General features: G+C 49.6%; 1 protein-coding gene and 1 non-coding gene across 3 annotated transcripts in view; one reads left to right on the top strand and one right to left on the bottom strand.

The window, feature by feature from the left end:
- The window catches only part of PDPK1 (3-phosphoinositide dependent protein kinase 1), a 78,991-nt gene that overhangs the window by 24,295 nt on the left and 32,497 nt on the right, over positions 1-22,199 (top strand). The window contains exons 2-6 of one of the 2 annotated variants that reach the window (XM_064362329.1): positions 7,313-7,573; positions 11,253-11,295; positions 11,545-11,682; positions 15,283-15,427; positions 16,060-16,157. In XM_064362329.1, coding sequence (XP_064218399.1) covers positions 7,313-7,573; positions 11,253-11,295; positions 11,545-11,682; positions 15,283-15,427; positions 16,060-16,157 — 685 coding nt within the window. The remainder of the gene's footprint in view (positions 1-7,312; positions 7,574-11,252; positions 11,296-11,544; positions 11,683-15,282; positions 15,428-16,059; positions 16,158-22,199) is intronic. The other variant, XM_064362330.1, reaches the window with a different exon arrangement.
- Positions 20,756-20,823, bottom strand: LOC135269143 (small nucleolar RNA SNORD50). The gene has a single exon (XR_010337448.1). It is a non-coding gene; the product is annotated as a small nucleolar RNA SNORD50 (small nucleolar RNA).

Below are 22,199 nucleotides of genomic sequence, written 5' to 3'. Positions count from 1 at the left end.
TGGAGGGAGGCCGCTAAGACTTGGGGGTTTCTTTCTGATGTTGGGGGTAGCGTCTGTGAAGACAAAGCAGTTTCCCAGCTGGGAGTGGTTGACCTGGGTTTCTCTTTATTGTGGGGACCTGTTCCTGGTAGGATGGTTAGCTGTACCCCCGCCTCTACCCAGCAGATGCCAGTAACACTTTCTCCCCTGCCCTGGTTATGACAACCAAAAAAACCCCAAAACTTAGATGTTGCTAAGTCTCCCTGGGGGGCACAGTCGCCCTGGTGAGAGCCACTGGAATAGACTGTGTGTCAGGGCCCTGTGTTCCCGAGACACGGCACCCACACTGTGGGCCAGGTGTTAGCGTGGCCTTGTGCCCAGCAGCTCTCAGAAGGAGCCCCATGTAGAGGCAGACACACATCCCTGCCTGTGACTGGCCCAGCCAGCGGTCTGTTCTCACACTGCTGTGGCCTCGACACATCAGGGGAGGAGATTTGATACCACATCTGAGCTGCCAGGTGTTTCGGGGACTGAGCTTGGAGTCCTGTGTGTTGAAACTTGTCCACACCAGTGCCATGAGGGATGCTCAAACGCACATCTGTGGCTGATCTCCTGACTAATTTATGTCTCCCTCTGACACCCCATAGCCAACACCACCAGTACTAGCAAGGCACACACTTCCTGTCCTTCACATCTCACTCCTCAGGGTGCCTGTTTGCTCGCACACCTGCTCAGGTGGCCTAGGCAGCCTGCATGACCCTTGCAGTCCCCATGTGAGGACGGTGTTGAGGAAGCAAGGAGATTTATCCACTGGATGCTCCACGTCCCCCTGAGCTGGGGCAGGGCTGCTCAGTGTCACAGGGTCCGGTGGTCAGGTCAAGTCTTGTCGAGAGAGCTCGTTGGCTTCCAGTGTGCCTTGTGGTTCGGCTGGCAGCCGCCATGGTACCCAGGAGCCACAGGCTGTACTGCCTGGTTGGTGTCTGGACCAGGGGCCGGGTCAAGAGCAAACTTGTACTTTCCAAGGGGCAGTGCTCTCCTCTGAGCATCTGTCTGGAGACCATTTAATAACCACAGAGACTGCTTTGATGAAAAAGAAAGGTCTCTAAAACACGTTTGAGTGAGTGTCGTCAGACTTGACTTCAGTCGTCTATTCTTTGGGGGCCGGTTCTTCAGGGGCTGAGACTCTTCTCCTGTTAATGGTTGGGAGGTTTGTGCAGAAGGTAGCTTTTCTTGGAAAGTGCTCCTGATGGCCATGGAAGCATGATTTGCTGTTTTATGTCCTTCAGAGGGTGCTTGATATCAGAGTCCCCTGTCCCTAGAGCAGCCTGTTAGATGGAGGTGTCAGCTTCCCTCATTCTGTGGTCATGGGCGCCTGTTGCCTCTGTGGTCCTTCTCAGCTGTCGCGCTGACTAATCAGAACCAAACTGTTCTTGAGTGTGGCTTACAGTGCCTTTCAGGTGAGGTCCTGTCCACCGTGGAGGAACAGTACTGCCCCACTGCCTGGCCAGGGGTTTCTGCCTGATAGCTGCGTTGGCACCTTTGCTGGACTTGTTGTTGGGTCTGGAGGAAAGTCATTGTACAGTTATGTTTTTCCAGGCCCATGAATTAGCCTCTCACATTTTGTCATTTAAAAAATTATTCATGGGCCAGGCATGGTGGCTCATATCTGTAATCTTAGCAATTCAGGAGGCTGAGGTGGGAGGATCATTTCAGCCTAGTACTTTGAGATCAGCCTAGGCAACGTAGTAGGATCCCCATCTCTACAGAAAATTTAAAAATTAGCTGGATGTGGTTGTGTGTACCTGTAATCCCAGCTACTTGGGAGGCTGAGGCAGAAGGATCACGTGAGTCTGGGAGGTCGAGATTGCAGTGAACTGAGATTGTGCCACTGCACTCAGCCTGGGCAACAGAGCGAGACTCTTATTCCGTCAGTCAGTCATAAATAAAAAAAACTAAAAACATAAAATTTATTCACATGAGATGTTACTCAGTAGCTCACTTGTCAGTTTTTTTTGTTTTTTTTTTTGAGACGGAGTTTCGCTGTTGTTACCCAGACTGGAGTGCAATGGCACTATCTCGGCTCACCGCAACCTCCGCCTCCTGGGTTCAGGCAATTCTCCTGCCTCAGTTTCCTGAGTAGCTGGGATTACAGGCACGTGCCACCATGCCCGGCTAATTTTTTGTATTTTTAGTAGAGATGGGGTTTCACCATGTTGACCAGGATGGTCTCGATCTCTTGACCTCGTGATCCACCCACCTCGGCCTCCCAAAGTGCTGGGATTACAGGCGTGAGCCACCGCACCCGGCCGTCAGTTTTTAATAAAGCAGTGTGTTCCCCTGAATTTCTGCTGAAATGGAAGCGTGTCATGCGTGTTCTCCCCTGGCTGGCTTCTGACTCTGCACCCCCACAGGTGCTGCTCTGCATCTGGGCTGGGAAAGCAGGCCTGGGCTGGACACTGCATCTGGTGGAGACGCAGCTGGAGCCCACCTTGCAGGAGGCTAGAGTTTACCGCTGTCCTATACTCCCTACCTGCTGTGTCCTTGAGCTGTGCTTGGGGGCTGGGCCGGCACATGAACTTAGTTGCTCATAAGCATGTCAATGTTGATCTGATGCACATGGTGATGGGACAGGTGTGGGGGGGTTGGTGTGACAGAGACAGGTGGTGCTCTCCCCTCCTCCCCCACCTATGGAACACTGATGGCTGCTCATGGGAGCGGCCAGGTTAATTTGCAGCCGTGCCGTGGTGCCTGGGACAGTGCAGTGTGAAGGCTGGTTCCTCCTGCCTCCCTTCCCTTGTGCGGATCCCTACAGATCAGTGCAGTCCTCCTGTTCCGCAGTGCAGGGCAGCCCTGGAGGCCCTGTGCTGTGTCCAGGTATGACTGGTGCTGCATGTAACGTGGCTGGCTGGCCTTGTGAAGGACAGCCCAGGCCCATCACAGTTCTTGCTGGCCCCGAGCCTGGTGATTATGACCTTTTTCCCACTTGCCATCGTCCCTGAAGATGGAAGATTCTTGCTAATATCCGAGGAGAGAGTTGCTAGAGTTTGATTGCACTTAGGTTATGTTGTAGCAGGCTTTGGTTCTAGGGACAGATCATAAAAGCACTGACTGAGCTCCAGGACTTTTGTCTGACTCCTGGCTTCTTTTGTGAAATGGATGTTTATGAAAGCTGTAAGGCTCATTTGACTTACTGCTGAGCCTTAGGAGCCTTCGAGAAAACACAGCTTTCCATAAATAAGTGATGCTCTTATTTATTTATTTATTTATTTATTTTGAGTCACCCTTTATCACCCAGGCTGGAGTGCAGTGGTGTGGTCTCGGCTCACTGCAACCTCTGCCTTCCGAGTTCAAGTGATTCTCCTGCCTCAGCCTCCCAGGTAGCTGGGACTACAGGTGTGTGCCACCACGCCCAGCTAATTTTTTGTAGAGGCGGGGTTTTGCCATGTTGCTCAGGCAAGCTGGTCTTGAACTCCTGAGCTCGGGCAATCTGCCCACCTCTGCCTCCCAAAGTGATAGCATTACAGGCATGAGCCACCATTCCCAGCCTCTTACTTATTTATTTTTGTTTGTTTTGTTTTGTTTTGTTTTTGGAGACAAGATCTCTCTCTGTTGCCCAGGTTGGAGTGCAGTGGCACAATCTTGGCACACTGCAGCCTTGACTTCCTGGGCTCAAGTGATCCTCCTGCCTCAGCCCCCTGAGTACCTGGGATTACAGGCACACACCACCATGCCTGGCTAATTTTTCTAAATTTCGTAGAGATGGGGATTGGCCGTGTTGCTTAGGCTGGCCTTGAACTCCTGAGCAACTGCCTGCCTCGGCCCGGTTTACAGGTGTGAGCCACCACACTCAGCAGAGTGGTACTCTTAGGGTGCCCATTCCAGCCATGGGTTCTGTGTTGCTGGTCACATTTATACCATATGCCAGACACCAGCCACCCTCTGCAGCCTGTGTACAGGCCCCAAACTTAGGGAAGAGTTTTGGTGATGAGATTTGGGAGTCTCTAATTAAAGAGTTTACTTTGTTCTTGGTGAGCCTATGAGTCTAGAGGGCTCCATGCTTCAGGGAAGCCAAAGCTTAGTGCGTGCTCCAGCTCCTCAGCCAGTTTCTTGGACACATAAGAACATTTCTCCACCCTCAGGGCTGCAGCCCACCTTCTACAGAGCTGGAAACCTTAGGGTTCACGTTCTGTTTGGCTTGGATTTGTGTCATAGCTGGGCTCAGCAGCTCACACTTATAATCCCCGCACTTAGGGAAGCTGAGACTGGAGGATCGCTTGAACACAGAAGGTTGAGGCTATGGTGAACAGTGATCAGTTGCACCACTGCACTCCAGCCTGGGCAACAGAGCAAGACCTGGTTTTCCCACCTCCAACAAAAAAAGATCATAAAAGAAAAATCCATAATCCCACTACTTTAATGACCATGTTTTTCATGTTGTGGTTTTCTTGTTAGTATCTTCTGTAAATATGCCTGTAACACTTTGCAATGTTAATATTTGTAACAATTTTGTATTCTTTTATATATATATATATATATATATATTTCACTTTCCAATTGGATGTAATTTCAAGCTTATAAAAAAGTTTCTGGAAGAGTACAGAAAATTTCAATATCCTCTTAACCCAGACACACCACTTGCTTTAATGTTGTAACCATGTTTCCATAAAAAGCCTTTATATCTACTTTTAAGGACTGTATAATATTCCATTGAGTGTATATGCCCCAATTTAGTTAATCTTCTCTTTGTTGTGAGCATATGGGCTATTATAAGCTTTTGCTGTGATACCCAGAGCTGCAGTGGAAAATTTTATAAATGTGGCTTTAAAAGTCATTGTCTTAGATGGAGCTTCTGGGAGGGATTCAAAGGATGATTACTGTGTATCTGAGAGATTTTGTATATAGGGAATACTTGATAGTATTTGAAGTTTTCTTTTTTTTTTTTTTTTGAGACGGAGTTTCACTCCTGTCACCCAGGCTGGAGTGCAGTGGCGCGATCTCAGCTCACTGCAACCACCACCTCCTGGGATCAAGCAGTTACTCCTGCCTTGGCCTCCCAAGTAGCTAGGATTACAGGTGCCTGTCACCACGCCTGGCTAATTTTTTGTATTTTTAGTAGAGACGGGGTTTCGCCATGTTGGGTAGGCTGGTCTTGAACTCCTGACCTCAGGGGATCCACCCGCCTTGGCCTCACAAAGTGCTGGGATTACAGGCATGAACCACCATGCCCAGCCTGAAGTTTTTTTAATGTTCAACAATTTATTAAACTTCTATATCTGCTAAAAATGTTCCTGAGCATTTAAACACATACTAGAAAATGAAAATGTATACATTTTGTTGGATCAGATTCTTTAAGATATTTGGAAGTTCTTTGGTCATGTTTCATCACTACTGTGTGTTTGGTTAACTCCTTCATGTTTTCATACGTATTTTTATACCTCGTCTGGAGTTATAATGAACTTAGCAGACCTGTAAGAAAGAGAAGCCTGTCTCCAGCCAGAGTGCTGGTGTGTCACTCTGGAGTGGGATGTGTCTTCTGGGTGGCCCTGCCTCTGTCCACCCCCAGGGCTGGCCTTCTGTGTGGTCCTGGGCCTCTGTGCTGCCAGCCCTGCCTGGTGCCTCTTGTATTTGCCACCTGCTGCCTCCCTTCTCCACCTATGTGTTCCTCGTGTTGGGTTCACGAAATGTTCTGTCTAGATTTGTTTTTATCTTTGTTATGTGTCTTGCAATCTTTTTAAAAAAAAAAAAAAACTTTTTGTTTTTTGAGATAGCATCTCACTCTGGCCTATGCTGGAGTGCAGTGGCACAATCATGGCTCATTACAACCTTGACCACCTAGGGTCAGGCAATTCTCCTGCCTTAGCCTCCCATGTAGCTGGGACTACAGGCGCACACCATCATGCTTGGCTTATTTTATATTTTTTTGTAGATACAGGATATTACTGTATTGCCCAGGCTGATCTTGAACTCCTCGTCCCTAGAGATTCTCCTACCTTGGCCTCCCAAGGTGCTGGGATTACAGGCATGAGCCACTGTTCCCAGCCTCTGCTTGTTTTTAACTAATCTCCTGTGTGTGTGTGTGTGTGTGTGTGTGTGTGTGTGTGTGTGTGTGTGTGTGTGTGTTTGAGACAGAGTTTTGCTCTTGTTGCCCAGGCTGGAGTGCAGTGGCATCATCTTGGCTCACTGCAACCTCCGCCTTCCAGGTTCAAGTGATTCTCCTGCCTCAGCCTCCCGAGTAGCTGGGATTACAGGCATGCACCACCCACGTCTGGCTAATTTTGTAGTTTTAGTAGAGACGGGAGTTTCTCCGTGTTGGTCAGGCTGGTCTCGAACTCCCGACCTCAAGTGATCTGCTCACCTTGGCCTCCCAAGGCTTTACAGGCATGAGCCACCGCGCCCGGCTGTTTTTAGTGTTTAAAATGATTGCAGCTTGGCTGGTGAGGGTCCCTTCAGGAGGGCTTCGCTGCTCCTCTGTCCTGGCACAGACGCAGGAGGAGACCCTGTGTTTTCAGACTTAATGGGGACTCCAGGACCTTACTGAGACATGGAGTCAAGAGCTCTCCAGGGTTCTTTGAGTGGGGAGTAGTATCGGAAACCACCATTAGCATGCCTGGGCTTGCCTTGCGTTGCTTTATAGTGCCATGGGGGGAGGGGGGCCATTGCCACCACTGTGAGGACACGTTGGTGTCTGGGGAGGGACGGATTATTATGGCTGTGGGTGCACCTTTCACGTCTTGTGGACGTAGCTTTGCATGCTAATCTTTCTTCCATGCCCGCTTACATTGTTAACTGGGTTTCTACCCTTCCTCTTCTCCTTCGTATTTCTGTGTCTCATTGACAACTAATTGTTCTGTACTCACTTTGTTGACAGTTGCCAAACTGCTTTCCAAAAACATTTCCACCGCAATCCTGGTTTTTGTTGCCAGCCATAGTGGCCCGAGTATGCTCATTATAGTCTTGCCAGCGCTGGGCGTCTCTGTGTATTGTAAACACGTGTGATTGTCACTCTTATCTCACCATCCCCCCCATAATTAAAGATGTACCGTGCTGTCTCTGCTCGCGTTACCTTGGCCTTGGAGGAGTTGGCTAGGCTCATGCAGCTTGAGGAAGAGGAGGAGGGCAAGGCACTGCCCAGTGAAGTAGTGGGCGGCCATGGCATGGGCAGGGCTCCAGAGAGGAGGCCAGCAGCTCCCAGCGGACCTTGGGGCCCAGCTGGCATGCCCCTGTGCTTGGGGTTTGTTTTTGACTGTTGAGGTGAGGTCCTTCACCTTAGTCCGTGCATCGAGGACAAGGCAGCCACCTTGAGCCTTACCTCTTTCTCCTCTTTGTCCCACAGTATGACGCCGTGCCCATCCAGTCCAGCGTGGTGTTATGTTCCTGCCCGTCCCCATCAATGGTGAGGACCCAGACTGAGTCCAGCACGGCCCCTGGCGTTCCTGGTGGCAGCAGGCAGGGCCCCGCCATGGATGGCACCGCAGCCGAGCCTCGGCCCAGTGCCGGCTCCCTGCAACACACCCAGCCGCCGCCACAGCCTCGGAAGAAGCGGCCTGAGGACTTCAAGTTTGGGAAAATTCTTGGGGAAGGCTCTTTTTCCACAGTGAGTATTTGCTGCTGCTGCTGCTTCTGCTGCTGCTGCTGCTTGTCAAATGCGTGTGACTTCCTTGGGAGGCTCACCTTCCTCGGGTCTTGCCAGAGACTCCCACACAAGGCTGGTATCCTTCTGGGCAGCAGGTCTCAGGCCACTGAAGGGGCGTTGCCTGTTGTGAAGGCTACTTGAGCCTTTGGGGGCTGGGTACCCACCAAGCAGATCATGTGATGAGTGTAGCTAAATGTTTAACCTGGTTTTGTAGACGAGAATGTTAAGACGTATCTCTTGATGGTCTGGAGAGGTTTCTTCTGATGGAGTAAGTTTCATTTTAACCTGGCATCAGCAAGTTGCATTCTGTGTCCTTGTGTCTCACTGGCAGGGCCCTGGGAAGCTTTTCTTTTCCTTAGATTGAAATTTAGTATCAGTATTAGTATCTCTCCAGAGTTTTTGGGGGACATGTAATGACTCTTTATTTCTCTGTTTTGTTTTTTTAACTACATAAAACAGTACATTCTGGACATTTGCTGGTGATACAGCCTCCAGATTCTTGTGTTCTGAGTTTCACAAACAGAAATACTGTCACAGTACTGTCAGGCCATACTTGTTACCTTTCTTGGAGTGTTTTTCCTCTGAAAGCAAAGAAATGAAGGTTCAAAGCAGCTGACATGGGACCCTTTGCTGATGTGGGACCCATGAAACCGTGTGTGGTTGTGTATTTAGTGAAGGTGGTAATGGGTTCTGGGGAGGTCTGAGCAACTCGGGGTGCACTGTCTCCATGTGGGCCTCTGTAAAGAGACAGATTCCCACACTGCCACTGTGGTCGCCAGGGTGGCCACTGTGTATGTGCTGGGGCCGTTCCAGGGAGCCCTGGGAGCTCCTCACTCTTGAGAGCTTGGGTGAGTTCCTGAATAATTCTTTCTTGCCTGACCTTTGTGAAGAAACCATAATGTGAGATATATTTTCCTTTTTTCTCTTTTTTACATATATGAAATATTATAAGATGCAAAGAAAAACACGAAATATAGCTTAGCCATATTCCTAACATTGTTTTAGTTAATGTTAACTTTTGCTGCCTTTATACTTTAGATATTTTAAATTGCCCCTTTTATGAAATAATTTTGTTTATATAAAGATTGTGCCCTCATGAAAAATACCTTCAACAATGAGTTGCTAGGCTGGCATTTCATGCAAAGTTTTGGGACTCAGATCCTTTCATAAAGAAGAATCTCTCTTTGGAAAGCCTTGGGCATTCTGCACGGCTGCTTACATCAGTCTAGTGAAAGAAAAGGCCTCCCCTTTTCTTCAGCTTTACTTTTTTTTTTTTGAGACAGAGTCTTCCCCTGTTGCCCAGGCTTCAGTGCAATAGCATGATCATAGCTCACTGCAGCCTTGACTTCCTGGGCTCAAGCAGTCCTCTTATCTCAGCCTCATAAGTGGCTGAAATTACAGAAATGCACCACCATGCCCAGCTAATTTAAAAATTTTTTATAGATATGGGGTCTTACTTTGTTGTCCAGGCTGGTCTTGAACTCCTAGGCTCAAGTGATCCTCTCTCCTCAGCCTTACAATGTGTTGGGATTAAAGGCGTGAGCCACTGTGCTTGGCCTCTGTTTTACTTCCTTATATTCCTTTTTAAAATTCAATTTAACTTTGTTTTGTAGTGTATGTATTTATCCTTTTAGAAACAGAATCTCACTCTGTCACCTAGGCTGGAGTACAGTGGCATGATCATAGCTCACTGTAGCCTCCACCTCCTGGACTCAAGAGATCCTCTTGCCTCAGCCTCCTGAGTAACTAGGACCACAGGCATGTGCCACCATACTTGGCCCTTACATTTATCTTGACTGAAAAATGAAGCATTATTTGTGAAGTCGCCTGTGTTCCTGGGTTCCCAAGGTGGGTGGAGAGCAGGCACTGTCCCTCCTGGGGCTGCGGCTCGCGTCTTTCTGAACATGCACCAGGGCGGAGCCCAGGAGAGCACTGTAAGCTGGAGGCTCCTTCCTGGGGCTGCTCCAAATTCACTGGGTCTCAAATTACATGTGTTACCCTTAGTTCTTTCTCAGCATTCCTGAAATAGAGATCACCCAAAAGTTGATTTCCAGGGGTGGGGTGGGAAAGGACAGTGATAGTTACGAGGCTGGGCAAGAGCCAGGTGCAGTGCTGGAGACCCCGGGAGGTCCCCTGAGAACGGTCATAACCTCCAGGGAAGGACGTATCATGTGCTATTCTCTGGAAGAGGATCCTTCCTGTAGGAAACGTGCTCATGAATTGTTGAGTTTAGACAACAGAAAGATCACATCAGTATCCCCTTAGAAAGGGTTCCACTGAATATTAGTGCTCGGTAACAATTCTTTCTTCTTTTTTTTTTTTTTTTTTTTTTTTTTGAGACGGGGTTTCACCATGTTGGTCAGGATGGTCTCAATCTCTTGACCTCGTGATCCTCCCGCCTTGCCCTCCCAAAGTGCTGCGATTACAGGCGTGAGCCACCACGCCCGGCCTCCTTTTTTCAACATATGAAGCTAGCACATGCTCTTGCGGAGAAATGTGACATCGCATAAACACATAAGCTAGAGATGGGAGGCCTGCCCAGCCCACTTCCCGTCACTCCCGGCTCCTCTGGGAAGATCTTGGGTACTTAGAGTCCACAGAATCCAACCTTGTTCTTCCTGAGCGCTGCAGGCATCTCACAGGTGCTTTCCAGGGTCTCTTCTGACGCATCCTGTCAGGAATCCTGCCCTGATTACAGCTTACAGCCTGGGGCCAGGTGGACCTGGGCCTGTGACCTCCTGCAGGTCTTCCTGCCAGCCTCCAAGAATGCAAAGAGACAGGTTTCCTCTGCTCCCTGCTCCTCAGGCCGTCCCCTGCTGGTGTCTTAGGAAATGCTTATGTACCACCTGGTGGAGGGGGGCCTCCTTGTGGCACAGCTGTCTCAAGCGCTCTGGCTAAACTGTGGGCCCACTAGGAAATCCAGTTTGGTGCCTCTGGGTGTGCCCCAGGCTAGTTGGAGTGGAGGGTCTCTCCTGTTTGGGATGATTTACTGGAGTTCTCTGTCTCAGAGGTGGGGTTTGAGTGCAGAGCTCAGGTTGGCTGCGGAGAGGACAGGGCAGGAGGCCCGCGGGCATCCTTGGAAGGTGGCTCCCTCTTGTGGGCACGCAGGGCTGTGCATGTTGGTTTAGTTGCCTGTGTCCTTTACAGCCAGGTTCTATTCATGGTATCCGCAAGCACCATCCAATGGAATGTATAACAATTATTTGGAAAAAAAAAATCAGGGCAGCTTTTGCAATGAATGTATACTAGAAGGACATATTTTTTCCAAGGAAGCCCCTGTGCCCCACCACTTATGGTGGTGGTACTCCTGTGTCTTCCTGCGCTTCATGAAGGGCGGGCCAGTTGAAGGCACTTCTGAATTTATACTTTCGTTGCACCATGAGGACTGTTAGCAGCTGATCAAGAAGCTGCTGAAAACAGTAGAGAGATAGATGTGTTTTCTGTCAGTCATTAGAACACGTTAACACAATCGTTGGTTTTTAGCTCTGTTTGTTAGCACCCAAAATATTTCACTGTAGGTTCAAACCTTCAGTGGGGACAGGAAGCCTGCATGTGGGGCTGAGGGACTTGTCAGACTCAGTGTCCCGGTTTTACATTGTGTTTTTCTTTTTTTCTTTTTCTCATTTTCTTTCCAAACCAGGTTGTCCTGGCTCGAGAACTGGCAACCTCCAGAGAATATGCGAGTGAGTACGGGCTCCAGGGAGCTGTGCGCCTGCCAGCAGGGCCAGCGGCTCCGTGCAGGGCAGCTGGGGTGGCAGGACTGGGGTTTCTGTGCTGACTTCAGGGTGCAGGACACTGCTGGCCTTAGAGACCACCAGGCTAGTGTGTACAGTGTTTGAAAGACTTCAATTTGTACCATTTACCTTTGTGAGTCATGTTTTTAGTGTATTTTGTTACTAATTGTTAGTAATTCACTTCTCTCTCACCTGAAGTTAAAATTCTGGAGAAGCGACATATCATAAAAGAGAACAAGGTCCCATATGTAACCAGAGAGCGGGATGTGATGTCGCGCCTGGATCACCCCTTCTTTGTTAAGCTTTACTTCACGTTTCAGGACGACGAGAAGCTGTGTATCCTTTGCGTGGTTGGTGCCGTCTGAAGCCACACCAGTCACCCCTCTCGCTTGGAATCAGATCCTGTTGTATGTTCTCACAAGCAAACCCACCTCCCTGCCGAGTGGGGTCCCTCAGGCCACTGACATTCAGGGAGGCAGCCAGGCAGCGCCAGGGTGTGGCTGCATTTTTGCCCAGGACGTCACCTCCCAGAGAAGCCATTGATGTGGCTCCAGCACATTCCCCTCTGGTGTGGCTTGCTTGGATGGTGTCCCTTGCTCCCCTAGTGTGCCATCTTTTCTGTTTTTAAACCTCGGCTCAGGAATCTGGGGGGCAAGGCCCCGTGGAAGTTGGGATGGGCCCCACCTTTGCCCCATCCAGTTCGCCTGTGGGCCTGCCAGTGGCTGGGCTGGGCTGGCCACACTGTCCTCACCCCCAGCAGGTGCAGTATGCATCTGCTCTTTCCCTCCCCTGCCACCCTCCAAGCTGGCCCAAGTGTCCTGGCTTCCCCATCCTGCCTGGAGGGGCCTGAGTCCTCCTACCTGCCCTCTCTAGCTCTCCCGAACACCCGGCTCTTCTGTGTTAGAGCTCTACTCCGGCCTGCTCCCACTCTTAACACCATCCTGCAGCTCCTTTGGCTGCCAGCTGAGTGTGTGTGCTCTCCTTGTTTGGAGGTGCTTGTCAAGTGCAGGGTGATGGGGATGTGCTGGTATACCAGGTGATGGCTCTGCCCTCAAGAATCTTAGATTGTGGTGAAGGAGCTGGGTGCGCTCTCTGTGTCAGAGACTTCCCGGCAGCAAGATGTGCTGCCAAGAGTCTTAGGGCTGGGCAGGGGCTAGTGGCAGTGTGGGGCTCTTGAAACTCCTGGGCAGGAGTGTGTGTGGGGGTCATGAAACGCTGTGGTAGGCTGGCCCCCTGAGCCATGGCAGCCTGGCACTGACTCTGGACTTCTGTTTGTTGTGGGGAATGTGGGGTTTGCTCTGGCTAGGCCAGGCGGGAGAACGGGTGGGAGAGCAGGGGCAGGGGGAGTGGTCGAGGTCTTATGAACAGACTTGGCAAGAGAATGGAGTCAGGGGCGGTTCCTGGGAGTTGGCCCTAAAGCCTAGTGGACAGTGGCGTCTCCTGCTGAGCTGGGAGAGACCGGGGCGGTGCTGGGCTGGCATTTCATGCATCCAGTGGTGTCACCATTCAGGTCTGAGTGGCCGGTTAGGTGCTGCCAGCAGAGCTCCAGGAGGAGTCAGGGCCATGAGGAGTTTCACAGCGAGCTGGCAGGCTGCCCAGGGGATGGCTTGTCTGCGGGTGGAGCCTGGGTTCCCCCATTGCAGAGGTAAACACGAGGAGGGGCCCACCGAGGAGACTGTGACAGGGTGATACTCCTGAGTTCAAAGGATAGAGGCCCAGAAGCCACCGGATCAAATGGTTTCTGATGGAGGGTGCTGGCTGCCTGGCGAGGGGCTATGAAGTGGTCAGGTGCACAGAGCCTGACCCATGGGTCTGCCCTGTGCCAGTTGCTGATGGTGGGTGGGCAGTTTGTTGGGGGATTGTTGAAGGAAGAGTAAGAGATGAGGAAATGGAGACGACTTGGGGCGGGTTCTTCCCAGGGATTTTGCCTAGAGAGGAGCAGGGGAGTGGCTGAGCAGCTGTCACACATGCGGCCTGGGGTGGGCTTTGCTGTTGCTTTGTGGAGGGTCTTAGAGAATGCTGGCTTCTACGCAGGCCTTCTGTCCTCCAGTGTCATCTCTGTTCCTACCTCTGTCTCCCGCCCTCAGTGACTTCTTCACAGTATGTTCTGTCTCTCTCTCACCTTCAAGGCTGCCCCAGCCCTTCTCATGGTGTCCTGGGGCCCCACATGTCTCTGACCCTCTTTGAGCCATGGGAGTCCCTCTGGCTTCCTGCAGAGCCCTCGGAATGCAGCTGCTTGTTGGTGTGAGGCTGTAGCAGAATTGGACACACTTGACCTTTCCCATCCTCTCCTCCCAGGGGCTCAGAGTCCCAGAGGAGAGCTATCTTGCTGACTGTTTCCAAATGGGATTGGCCAGAGCAGTACAGGTGGTGGGAACTCCAAGTCTTTGTCCAGTGGTCCATGTTGCTCTGCATCGTTAAGTCAAATTCCAAAGCCCCAGGAGGTCGTGAAAGCCCACTTGCCCCTGATGGGAATGAGACCCAGGGACTTGTGCCCCACTTGGTATCCTCAATGTGGGTTGTATTTAGAGATGGGCCTGGACAGGGGCCACTTTGGGCAGCCTGAGTTTCTCCTCATTGTCTTCTGGGTTTCTCCTCATAGCCCTGAAGCTCCAGGCTCATCCTTGGTGGGAGATGATGGTACCCTGGCAAACAGAAATCAGAATGAAGCAGGCAGGCCAGCCTGACTCCAAGCACGAGCCGCCCTTCCTGGCCTCAAGGGCCACTACTCAGGGTGGGCAGGGACTTGGGTCCCCGTGTCCTGGGCTTCCAGTGACTGAAGTATCTGGAGCTTTCCGGTAATGGACATAGACGTTTGGTGCTTCCAGGGGACTCTGTATATGGGATCCATTTATTGTCAGCCTTAAGTCCTCTTGGAAAAGGAGGCTACAAATGGTGCCATCACAGGACAGCGGTGCCTAGAGGAGGGGCCCTCCCAGACAGACTTCATGAGTGCAGAAGTTTATGAAATGGCTTTTGTCTTAAAAAATATGTCACTTGGCCAGACACGGTGGCCCACTTCTGTAATCCCAGCACTTTGGGAGGCCAAAGTGGGCGGATCACAAGGTCAAAAAATTGAGACCATCCTGACCAACATGGTGAAACCCCATCTCTACTAAAAATACAAATATTAGCTGGGCATGGTGGTGGGCATCTGTATTCCCAGGTACTCGGGAGGCTGAGGTAGGAGAATCTCTTGAACCCAGGAGACGGAGGTTGCAGTGAGCCGAGATCATACCACTGCACTCCAGCCTGGGTAACAAAGTGAGACTCCATCTCAAAAAAAAAAGTGTCACTTTATCCATGAAGGAGGGTGCATGGAAGGGCAGTGCAGCTCGGGATGCACAGCACAAAGAGCCTGGGTCTCAGTCAGGGCAGGGGCTGCCACACCCTCCGATCTCCACCTCCCCGCCAGGATCTTTGTGCATTGAAGCCTGCACGTGAGTTATATGCGCTTTTTGGTCAGGGTCTGTAGGCCCTGTCTCACGTGGTTCCCTTTCACTGAGGCCTAGACACGGCATGGGCCATAGGGGCATTCGGGGCTGAGAGGCTCTGTTCACCTTGCCTGGAGACACTGTCATTGTGTTCTTGAGAAACTCCATGCTGGTTCCACATCTTGGAGCAGGAGCCTGGGATTCCCATCAGATCCAGTGATATGACTGTCTTGGGCCATAGGTACTTTCAGTTTGCATTTAATAAAAAAAAATTCTTACCAGACTTTGAAGGTTAGTTTTTGAAAAATGATTTTTACAAAATAAAAAGACTGGCCAGGCCTGCCTACAGTCCCAGCCACTTGGGTTGGTTAAGGTGGGAGGATTGCTTGAGTCGAGGCTGCAGTGAGCAATAATTGTGCCCCTGCACTCCAGCCTGGGCAACAGAGTAAAACCTGTTAAAAAACAAGAGTTTTACACTTTTCCTTAACTGCACAATATTCAGATTTCGGCCTTAGTTATGCCAAAAATGGAGAACTACTTAAATATATTCGCAAAATTGGTTCATTCGATGAGACTTGTACCCGATTTTACACTGCTGAGATTGTGTCTGCTTTAGAGTACTTGCACGGCAAGGGCATCATTCACAGGTAACCTCGGGGGTGGCTGGGTGGTGTTTGCAGGATGTCAGTTCAGTGATCAGGGCCAGTGACCGTTTGACTCACAGGCCATGGCTGGTGCCCAGATGGTCCCCACCCTTGAGGTCAGCCTGGTTGGAGTGCTCCCTGGATGGATGTGACTGAGATGCCTGCCAACACTACAGCATGAGTGCCAAGGCGAGGCCACATGTCCACGGAGCCATGGCGTGGAGAGGCTCTCCTGCAAATACCATGTCAAATGGTTGAGTGTCTTTCCTGGCAAGCTAATGATTCTTTGCACCGTCTTTTTCAGTTGTAGCTTCTGTGTGTACTTATTTCTGGTCTCATTTTCCATGACTTTCTGATAAAGTCATCTCAGAAGTGTGCATAGCTGTCATTTTGTGAGTTAAAAGTGATAGATTATACTCCAATTAAAATGACAGATGCAGCTGTGAAGTGGTGTAATCCCTGCTGTGTACAGTCAGTACTTGTTTACTGTGAGCTTTAGGCCTGCAGTTCTGGTTGTTGGTCTGTAACGATCATAAGCATTCATTTGTTCATTTTGTTTTCAGCAAAATTTAGAGTACGTAATAATGTTGCTGTTTTAAGTATTTCTTCTCAAATGTGAAAATCTACTTTTACAGGGACCTTAAACCAGAAAACATTTTGTTAAATGAAGATATGCACATCCAGATCACAGACTTTGGAACAGCAAAAGTATTATCCCCAGAGAGCAAACAAGGTGTGTGAGTTTTATTTCTAGCAGAGCCTGGGTCTGTGCTTAAGATGGAAAGCTACTTTTGAGGAGAGTGTTGCATTGTGTCATCTTCATCATTAATTATAAAGGTGTGTGATACCTTGGCTGTCCTCAAACAGATCTTGCACTTTCTCTGAGGAAGGCCCTGCCATGCCAGCAGGTCTTCCTGAGGGGGCCCCAGGCAGTGTGTGTTGGTGTAGAGGGGGAGGTCACTGGTTCTCCTCAGTGCCTGCTCTGACTGATCCTCCCTACTTGTCTTCCTGGACAATGCGGGGTGCCACGTTCACCCAGTCACCCATGTGCAGGACATGGAACCAGTGGTCAGCTCCTGGCTCTTCCTGCCTGTACTGCAGTTAGTATCTGGGGGTCCACATCCCTGTACCTCAGTGCTCTCCCTCTGTTACCTGTCCGTCTGTCTGCCTGCTGGCCAAGGGCATGTTGATCATCACACAGCCTCCGAGTCCTGTTCCCCAAGGTGATTTCTAGCCTTGGACCATGTTGTAACAACTCCATGGGAGATGTTGCTGAAAGTCCACTTGGGCCAGAGAAGTGATCTAGGTTGTCCTAGCCAGCCAGGGGCATCTTCATGCCGTTTAGGTGCTTATTGTGTGGAAATCATAAACTCTGGAGGTGTGAAGAATGGCAGTTTAAAGTCTGAAGACTACTTCAGAGTGTTGGATGGAGAGTTTTATAAAGCCTTGGGATGAGGTTTGGGGAAGCCGAAGGCTGTTGTGTGCATTATAAGTGACCTTGAAGATGAACCTTGGGGGATTGCTGGAGTCTGTCTGGGTCAAGAAGCTGGGTCCAAGAGCCTCCAAGTGGTGCTGGGGCCTCTGCCTGGACTTGGGGTGCTTGTGAGAGAAAGGCCTCCATAGAGAGCTCTGTGAGGGTTGAAGGTGCAGGAGACCAGTTTGGAGGGGCGTGAGGGCAGGTTTGTTGGTGGAAGAAAGATTCAGACAGAAGTGACCGTGTTGTAGCTGCTCTCGTGTGGAAAAGGGGAACCGTGAGCACAGAGTGGTGGCAGTTCTGGCTCGTCTGCATGGATGGCGACCTGGCCCAGTAGCAGGAGGAGAGCACAGCTGGGTGCAGAGCAGGCCTTTCAGAAGAACAGGCGCTCAGGGCTCAGCTTGGCTTTTCTGTTTCTGTGGAACCGGCCCTGTATGCTGTGTGCTGGGAGGTACCCAGCTGGTGCCTGTGGGGCCTCTCTTGGCACCTTGCGGTAGTTGCTCGTTTCCTCCACCGAGCCTTATCTTTCCCTTCTGGGTGTTTTCCAGCCCCTGGGTGTTCTCACACTCAGGGCTCTGTACAGTGTTGAGGCCCTAAGACCTTGTCTTGGATTTGGGAACTTCTCTGAGAATCTTAAAACATCACCCTCGCTGTGCATGGTCGCTCGCACATGTAATCCCAGGGTTTTGGGAGGCCAAGGCAGGACAATCATTTGAGGGCAGGAATTTGAGACCAGCCACTGGACAACATGGTGAGACTCCATATCTACAAAAAAAAATCAGTCTGGTGTGATGGCATACAAATCTAGTCCCAGCTACCTGAGCAGCTGAAATGGGAGATTGATGGCGCAGTGAACTAGGATCATGCTACTGCACTCCAGCCTGGGCGACAGAGAGCAATCAACTATGTTAAAAAACAATATTAATTAAAAATAAAACATTACCCTTTTGGGGCTAAAATTGAATGTAGCAATCAAGCCAGAGGCTCTTGTTTCCTAAGGTGGCTTAGTCCTGCTGCCCTCCCTGCCTTTGGCAGCCCCGTTCTACTCCCTGTGCAGTGGCATGCAAGAATGTGCACCTCCCGCCCAAAGCTGCACAAACCTAGGGAAGTCTTCCTGGCATTTCAGACATGCTCTGAAACCTTTATCTGTTTGACTCATTCCTGTTAAATAGTAACCGTTTTACTGGCTGGTAATCCTATTTCTGTGTCCACAGTGTAACCTCATAACCCTCAATGTTGTCTGTGATAAAGTTGAACCAAACAGGAACTTCTGTCTCCCAAGCTTTCTTAGGATCTTTCAGTCTCTTGCTGTCCTTGTGTTGACTTCCTGCCCAGAAATGAGCCCACAGTATTCTGTGGGGCAGGAGAGCTGGGGTCTGGCTCTGCCCCAGTCAGCCTTGGGAACCACCTGCCTAGGCTCTGCTCTGGGCATTTTCCCCTTCATGTGGATTTTCTTTCTTCCTCCTCCCCGCCAACCCCCCCCCCCACCTCCCTTACTGCAAGGTTTTATTTATTTATTCATAATTTCAACTTTTCTTTTAGAGTCAGAGGATCCAAATGAGGGTTCGTTACATGGATGGATTTTCCTCAGAATCTGGTATTTGACACATAGTCTTATTGCCCTGTAGCCACTTAAAAAAAATTGAAATTTAAGTACATTGATGGAATAGTGAAATAGCCTGGGCACAGTGGCTGTCGCCTGTAATCCCAGCACTTGGGGAGGCCGAGGCAGGTGGATCATTTGAACCCAGGAGTTTAAGACCAGCCTGGCCAACATGGCAAAACCCTTTCTCTACATAAGATAAGAAACAAAAATTAGCTGGGTATGGTATTGCGTGCCTGTAGTCCTGGCTACTGAGGAGGCTGAGGTGGGACGATCACCTGAGCCTGGGAGATTGAGGCTGTGGTGAGCTGTGATCCTGCCACTGCACTCTAGCCTGGGCAACAGAGCAAGACTCCGTCTCTGGAAAAAAGAAAAAAAGAAGCAATAGTGAAGTAAACCTTTCTTTTTGGAAGCAGGAGGCTCAAAGTCTTTACATCATTGTAAACCAGGGCCAGTTGCTTGTGTATATAGATGAGTTGGTGGTTCTTTTCTCCTCTGAGGAAAGGGAAAAAAACTGTATAATTTATGTGAAGGATTCATTTTCGTTACTTATTCTCATTTTCTGTTTGAGGTAGTTCAGTATATTGGAATTTATTTCTGTGTTGACTTCTTTTATGCAGACATAGCTTCCCGAAAACATCTTCAGACCTTCTAGAATAAAAGTGTTGATAGGAGCAAGGCATACCCAGGTTCCTTATCTGTGTAGCAACTGTGCCACACCTTTCTCCTAGAAGGAGGCAGGTTTTCCCATTCTCCCTGTGGGATAGACTGGCTTCCATATTTGCAGGGGGGCGCGGTGGGAAATGGAGCAGAGCAGTGGTGAGGGCCTGGGAGATTGAGGAGGACTTGCTGGCAGTGAGGGCTTCTGCCTCCTCTCCTTGTACAGGAGCCTGTGGATGCATGCTGGTGAGGGCAGCTCACTCAGAGTAAGCCTGGGCTGTCTCTGGCCTGTGCCCTCTTTGCAAGAACCTTGGGGAGCTTGGGGTATCCTGGAGGTTCAGACTTGGAGTGAGGTTTTGGAAACTTGTGTTACGACCTTTGCAGGCCTTTCTGGTATGTAGCCAGGTGTGGAGGCTCCGCTCACCAAACAGGAGGGAGAGGAGGGCCAGCAGGATTGGGCGGGGCTGGCTGGTGAGAGTAAACGCTGTGGGCTTCGGTTGTGGGCAGGGCTCCCTGGAGAGGATGGACGCTGTGGGCTTCAGTCACTGCAGTGGCTCCTCTGTCCCCATCTGTGCATGACCATCAGACTAGCTGCCATTGTGCTTCCCGCTGTGCTGTGGACTCCAGATGCTCTCCTGAGGGCCACAACTGCCTTGAGCTTGCTGCCATTCTAGCTTAGGCTGGATCACCCACTCGCAGCACAGAGAGGAGCTGCCTTCAAAATGGATTTTCCTACGTGATGGAAAGTGGAGTTTACACGATAGAGGAGAGAGTCCCCATGCTCCCATCACCAAGAGCAGCTCTTCCCATCTTCATATGGTTTATTTTGGTCTTTTCCAGATTGGCATTCATTTAGACATGGCTTTGACGCATGGGGCTGGAGAGTGTTTTTTTTTTTTTAAATAAAAAAAAAAAACCAGAATAACTGCTTATTGTAAAAAATTCAGTCAGTACTAGTGACCTGATGCCCAGCATCCTGAATTAGTTTTCCTTGTAAACATTCCAGTGTGCATCGCTAAGATACAAATCTTCTTTGTAAAGGCATAACCACAATACCATACTGTTTTATACATAAAAATTAACAGTAATTGCTTAATATCTTAGAGTGTGCAGTCAGAGTTAAATTTCCAGTTGTCTCCTGTATGTCATAATTTTTATTGCTTACTTGAATCAGGATTCAAATAAGTTGCACCCAAATTTTTAAATTTTTTCTTTTATTTTGCCATTAAGTACTCTTTTCTCCAAACAAATTTATTTTAATCTGTAGCTTCCCCCATTTTAATTTTTTCCCTTGCGGTTTGTTGAAGAAGCCAGGTCATTTGCATCTGTGTGGCACTAACATGCTCCTCTCTCCTGGCGACTACATCACCTTCAGAGTTGATTCTCCCCTCCATGTTCCACTGGTGGTGGGTGTCCTTTATCATGCATCTCTCTGTGATATCAACAGCATTTATGGACATAATTGGCCTACATTCATTAACTTACTAAAGAGTGCAGAATGGTCACAGCTTCATACATTCATGAGGTGGAATTCATTGAAGAGAAACTTCTCCCCAGCAACTGCTGGCTTAACTCGTGGTATCTTTTTTTTCCCATCTCAGAAGCCAGATCCATGGTTTTTTTCAGCAGAAGTTCAGGTTCGGGATAAGATCATCACAGATAATCGTGGTATCATTTGTAAAGGAAAAGTAGGACAAATGCTTCTTTTACCTTTTCGTGCCATTTTTGAAAAACCACAAATTGGTTCCCCATTATCTTCCAATAATGAATAATTTATTAAAAAGTTATTACTCCGCTGAGCGCGGTGGCTCACGCCTGTAATCCCAGCACTTTGGGAGGCTGAAGCGGGTGAATCACGAGGTCAAGAGATTGAGACCATCCTGGTCAACATGGTGAAACCCCATCTCTACTAAAAATACAAAAAATTAGCTGGGCATGGTGGCGCGTGCCTGTAATCCCAACTACTCAGGAAACTGAGGCAGGAGAATTGCCTGAAACCAGGAGGCAGAGGTTGCGGTGAGCCGAGATCGTGCTATTGCACTCCAGCCTGGGTAACAAGAGCAAAACTCCGTCCCAAAAAAAAAAAAAAAAAAAAAAAGTTATTACTCTTCCTCACACCATACACAAAAGTTCACTCCGGGGCCAGGTGCGGTGGCTCATGCCTGTTCTCCCAGCACTCTGGGAGGCTGAGGCATGTGGATCATGAAGTCAGGAGTTCAAAACTAGCCTGACCAATATGGTGAAACCCCTCTTTACTGAAAATACAAAAATTAGCCGGGGCATGTACCTGTAATCTCAGCCATTCGGGAGGCTGAGGCCAGAGAATTGCTTGAACCTATGAGACGGAGGTTGCAGTGAGCTGAGATTGTGCAGTTGCGCTCCAGCCTGGGTGACAGAGCAAGACTCCTTCTCAAAGGGAAAAAAAAAAAAAAAGCCAGGTGTGGTAGCGGGCACCTGTAATCCCAGCTACTCAGGAGGCTGAGGCAGGAGGATCCCTTGAACCCGGGAGGCGGAGGTTGCAGTAAGCTGAGATCGCGCCATTGCACTCCAGCCTGGCAGACAAGAGCAAGAGCAAGACTTAGTCTTTTTTTTTTTTTGAGATGGAGTTTCACTCTGTCTACTCAGTCTGGAGTGCAGTGGCGCTATCTTGGCTCACTGCAACCTGTGCCTCCCAGGTTCAAGGGATCCTCCTGCCTAAGCCTCCTGAGTAGCTGGGATTACAGGTGCCCACCACCACGCTTGGCTAATTTTTGTATTTTTAGTAGAGATGAGGTTTCACCATGTTGGTCAGTCTAGTCTCGATCTCCTGACCTTGTGATCCACCCACCTCAGCCTCCTAAAGTGCTGGGATTGCAGGCATTAGCCACTGCACCTGGCCGAGACTCAGTCTTTTTTTTAAAAAAAAAATTCACTGCGAATATAAGAGCAAAAACTGTGACACTCTTAGGAGAAAGTATAGGATTAAATGACAGTCGGGTTAGGCAGTGGTTTCTTAGATGCACTGCCAAAAGCATAATCAACCAAAGAACAAGGTAAGT

The sequence above is a fragment of the Aotus nancymaae genome, unplaced genomic scaffold, assembly GCF_030222135.1.
Source record: "Aotus nancymaae isolate 86718 unplaced genomic scaffold, 86718_ANA_hifiasm-v0.15.2.pri h1tg000049l, whole genome shotgun sequence".
Lineage (NCBI taxonomy): Eukaryota > Metazoa > Chordata > Mammalia > Primates > Aotidae > Aotus > Aotus nancymaae.
Note: the sequence above shows the minus strand (reverse complement) of the source record. Positions and strands in the feature narration are given on the sequence as shown.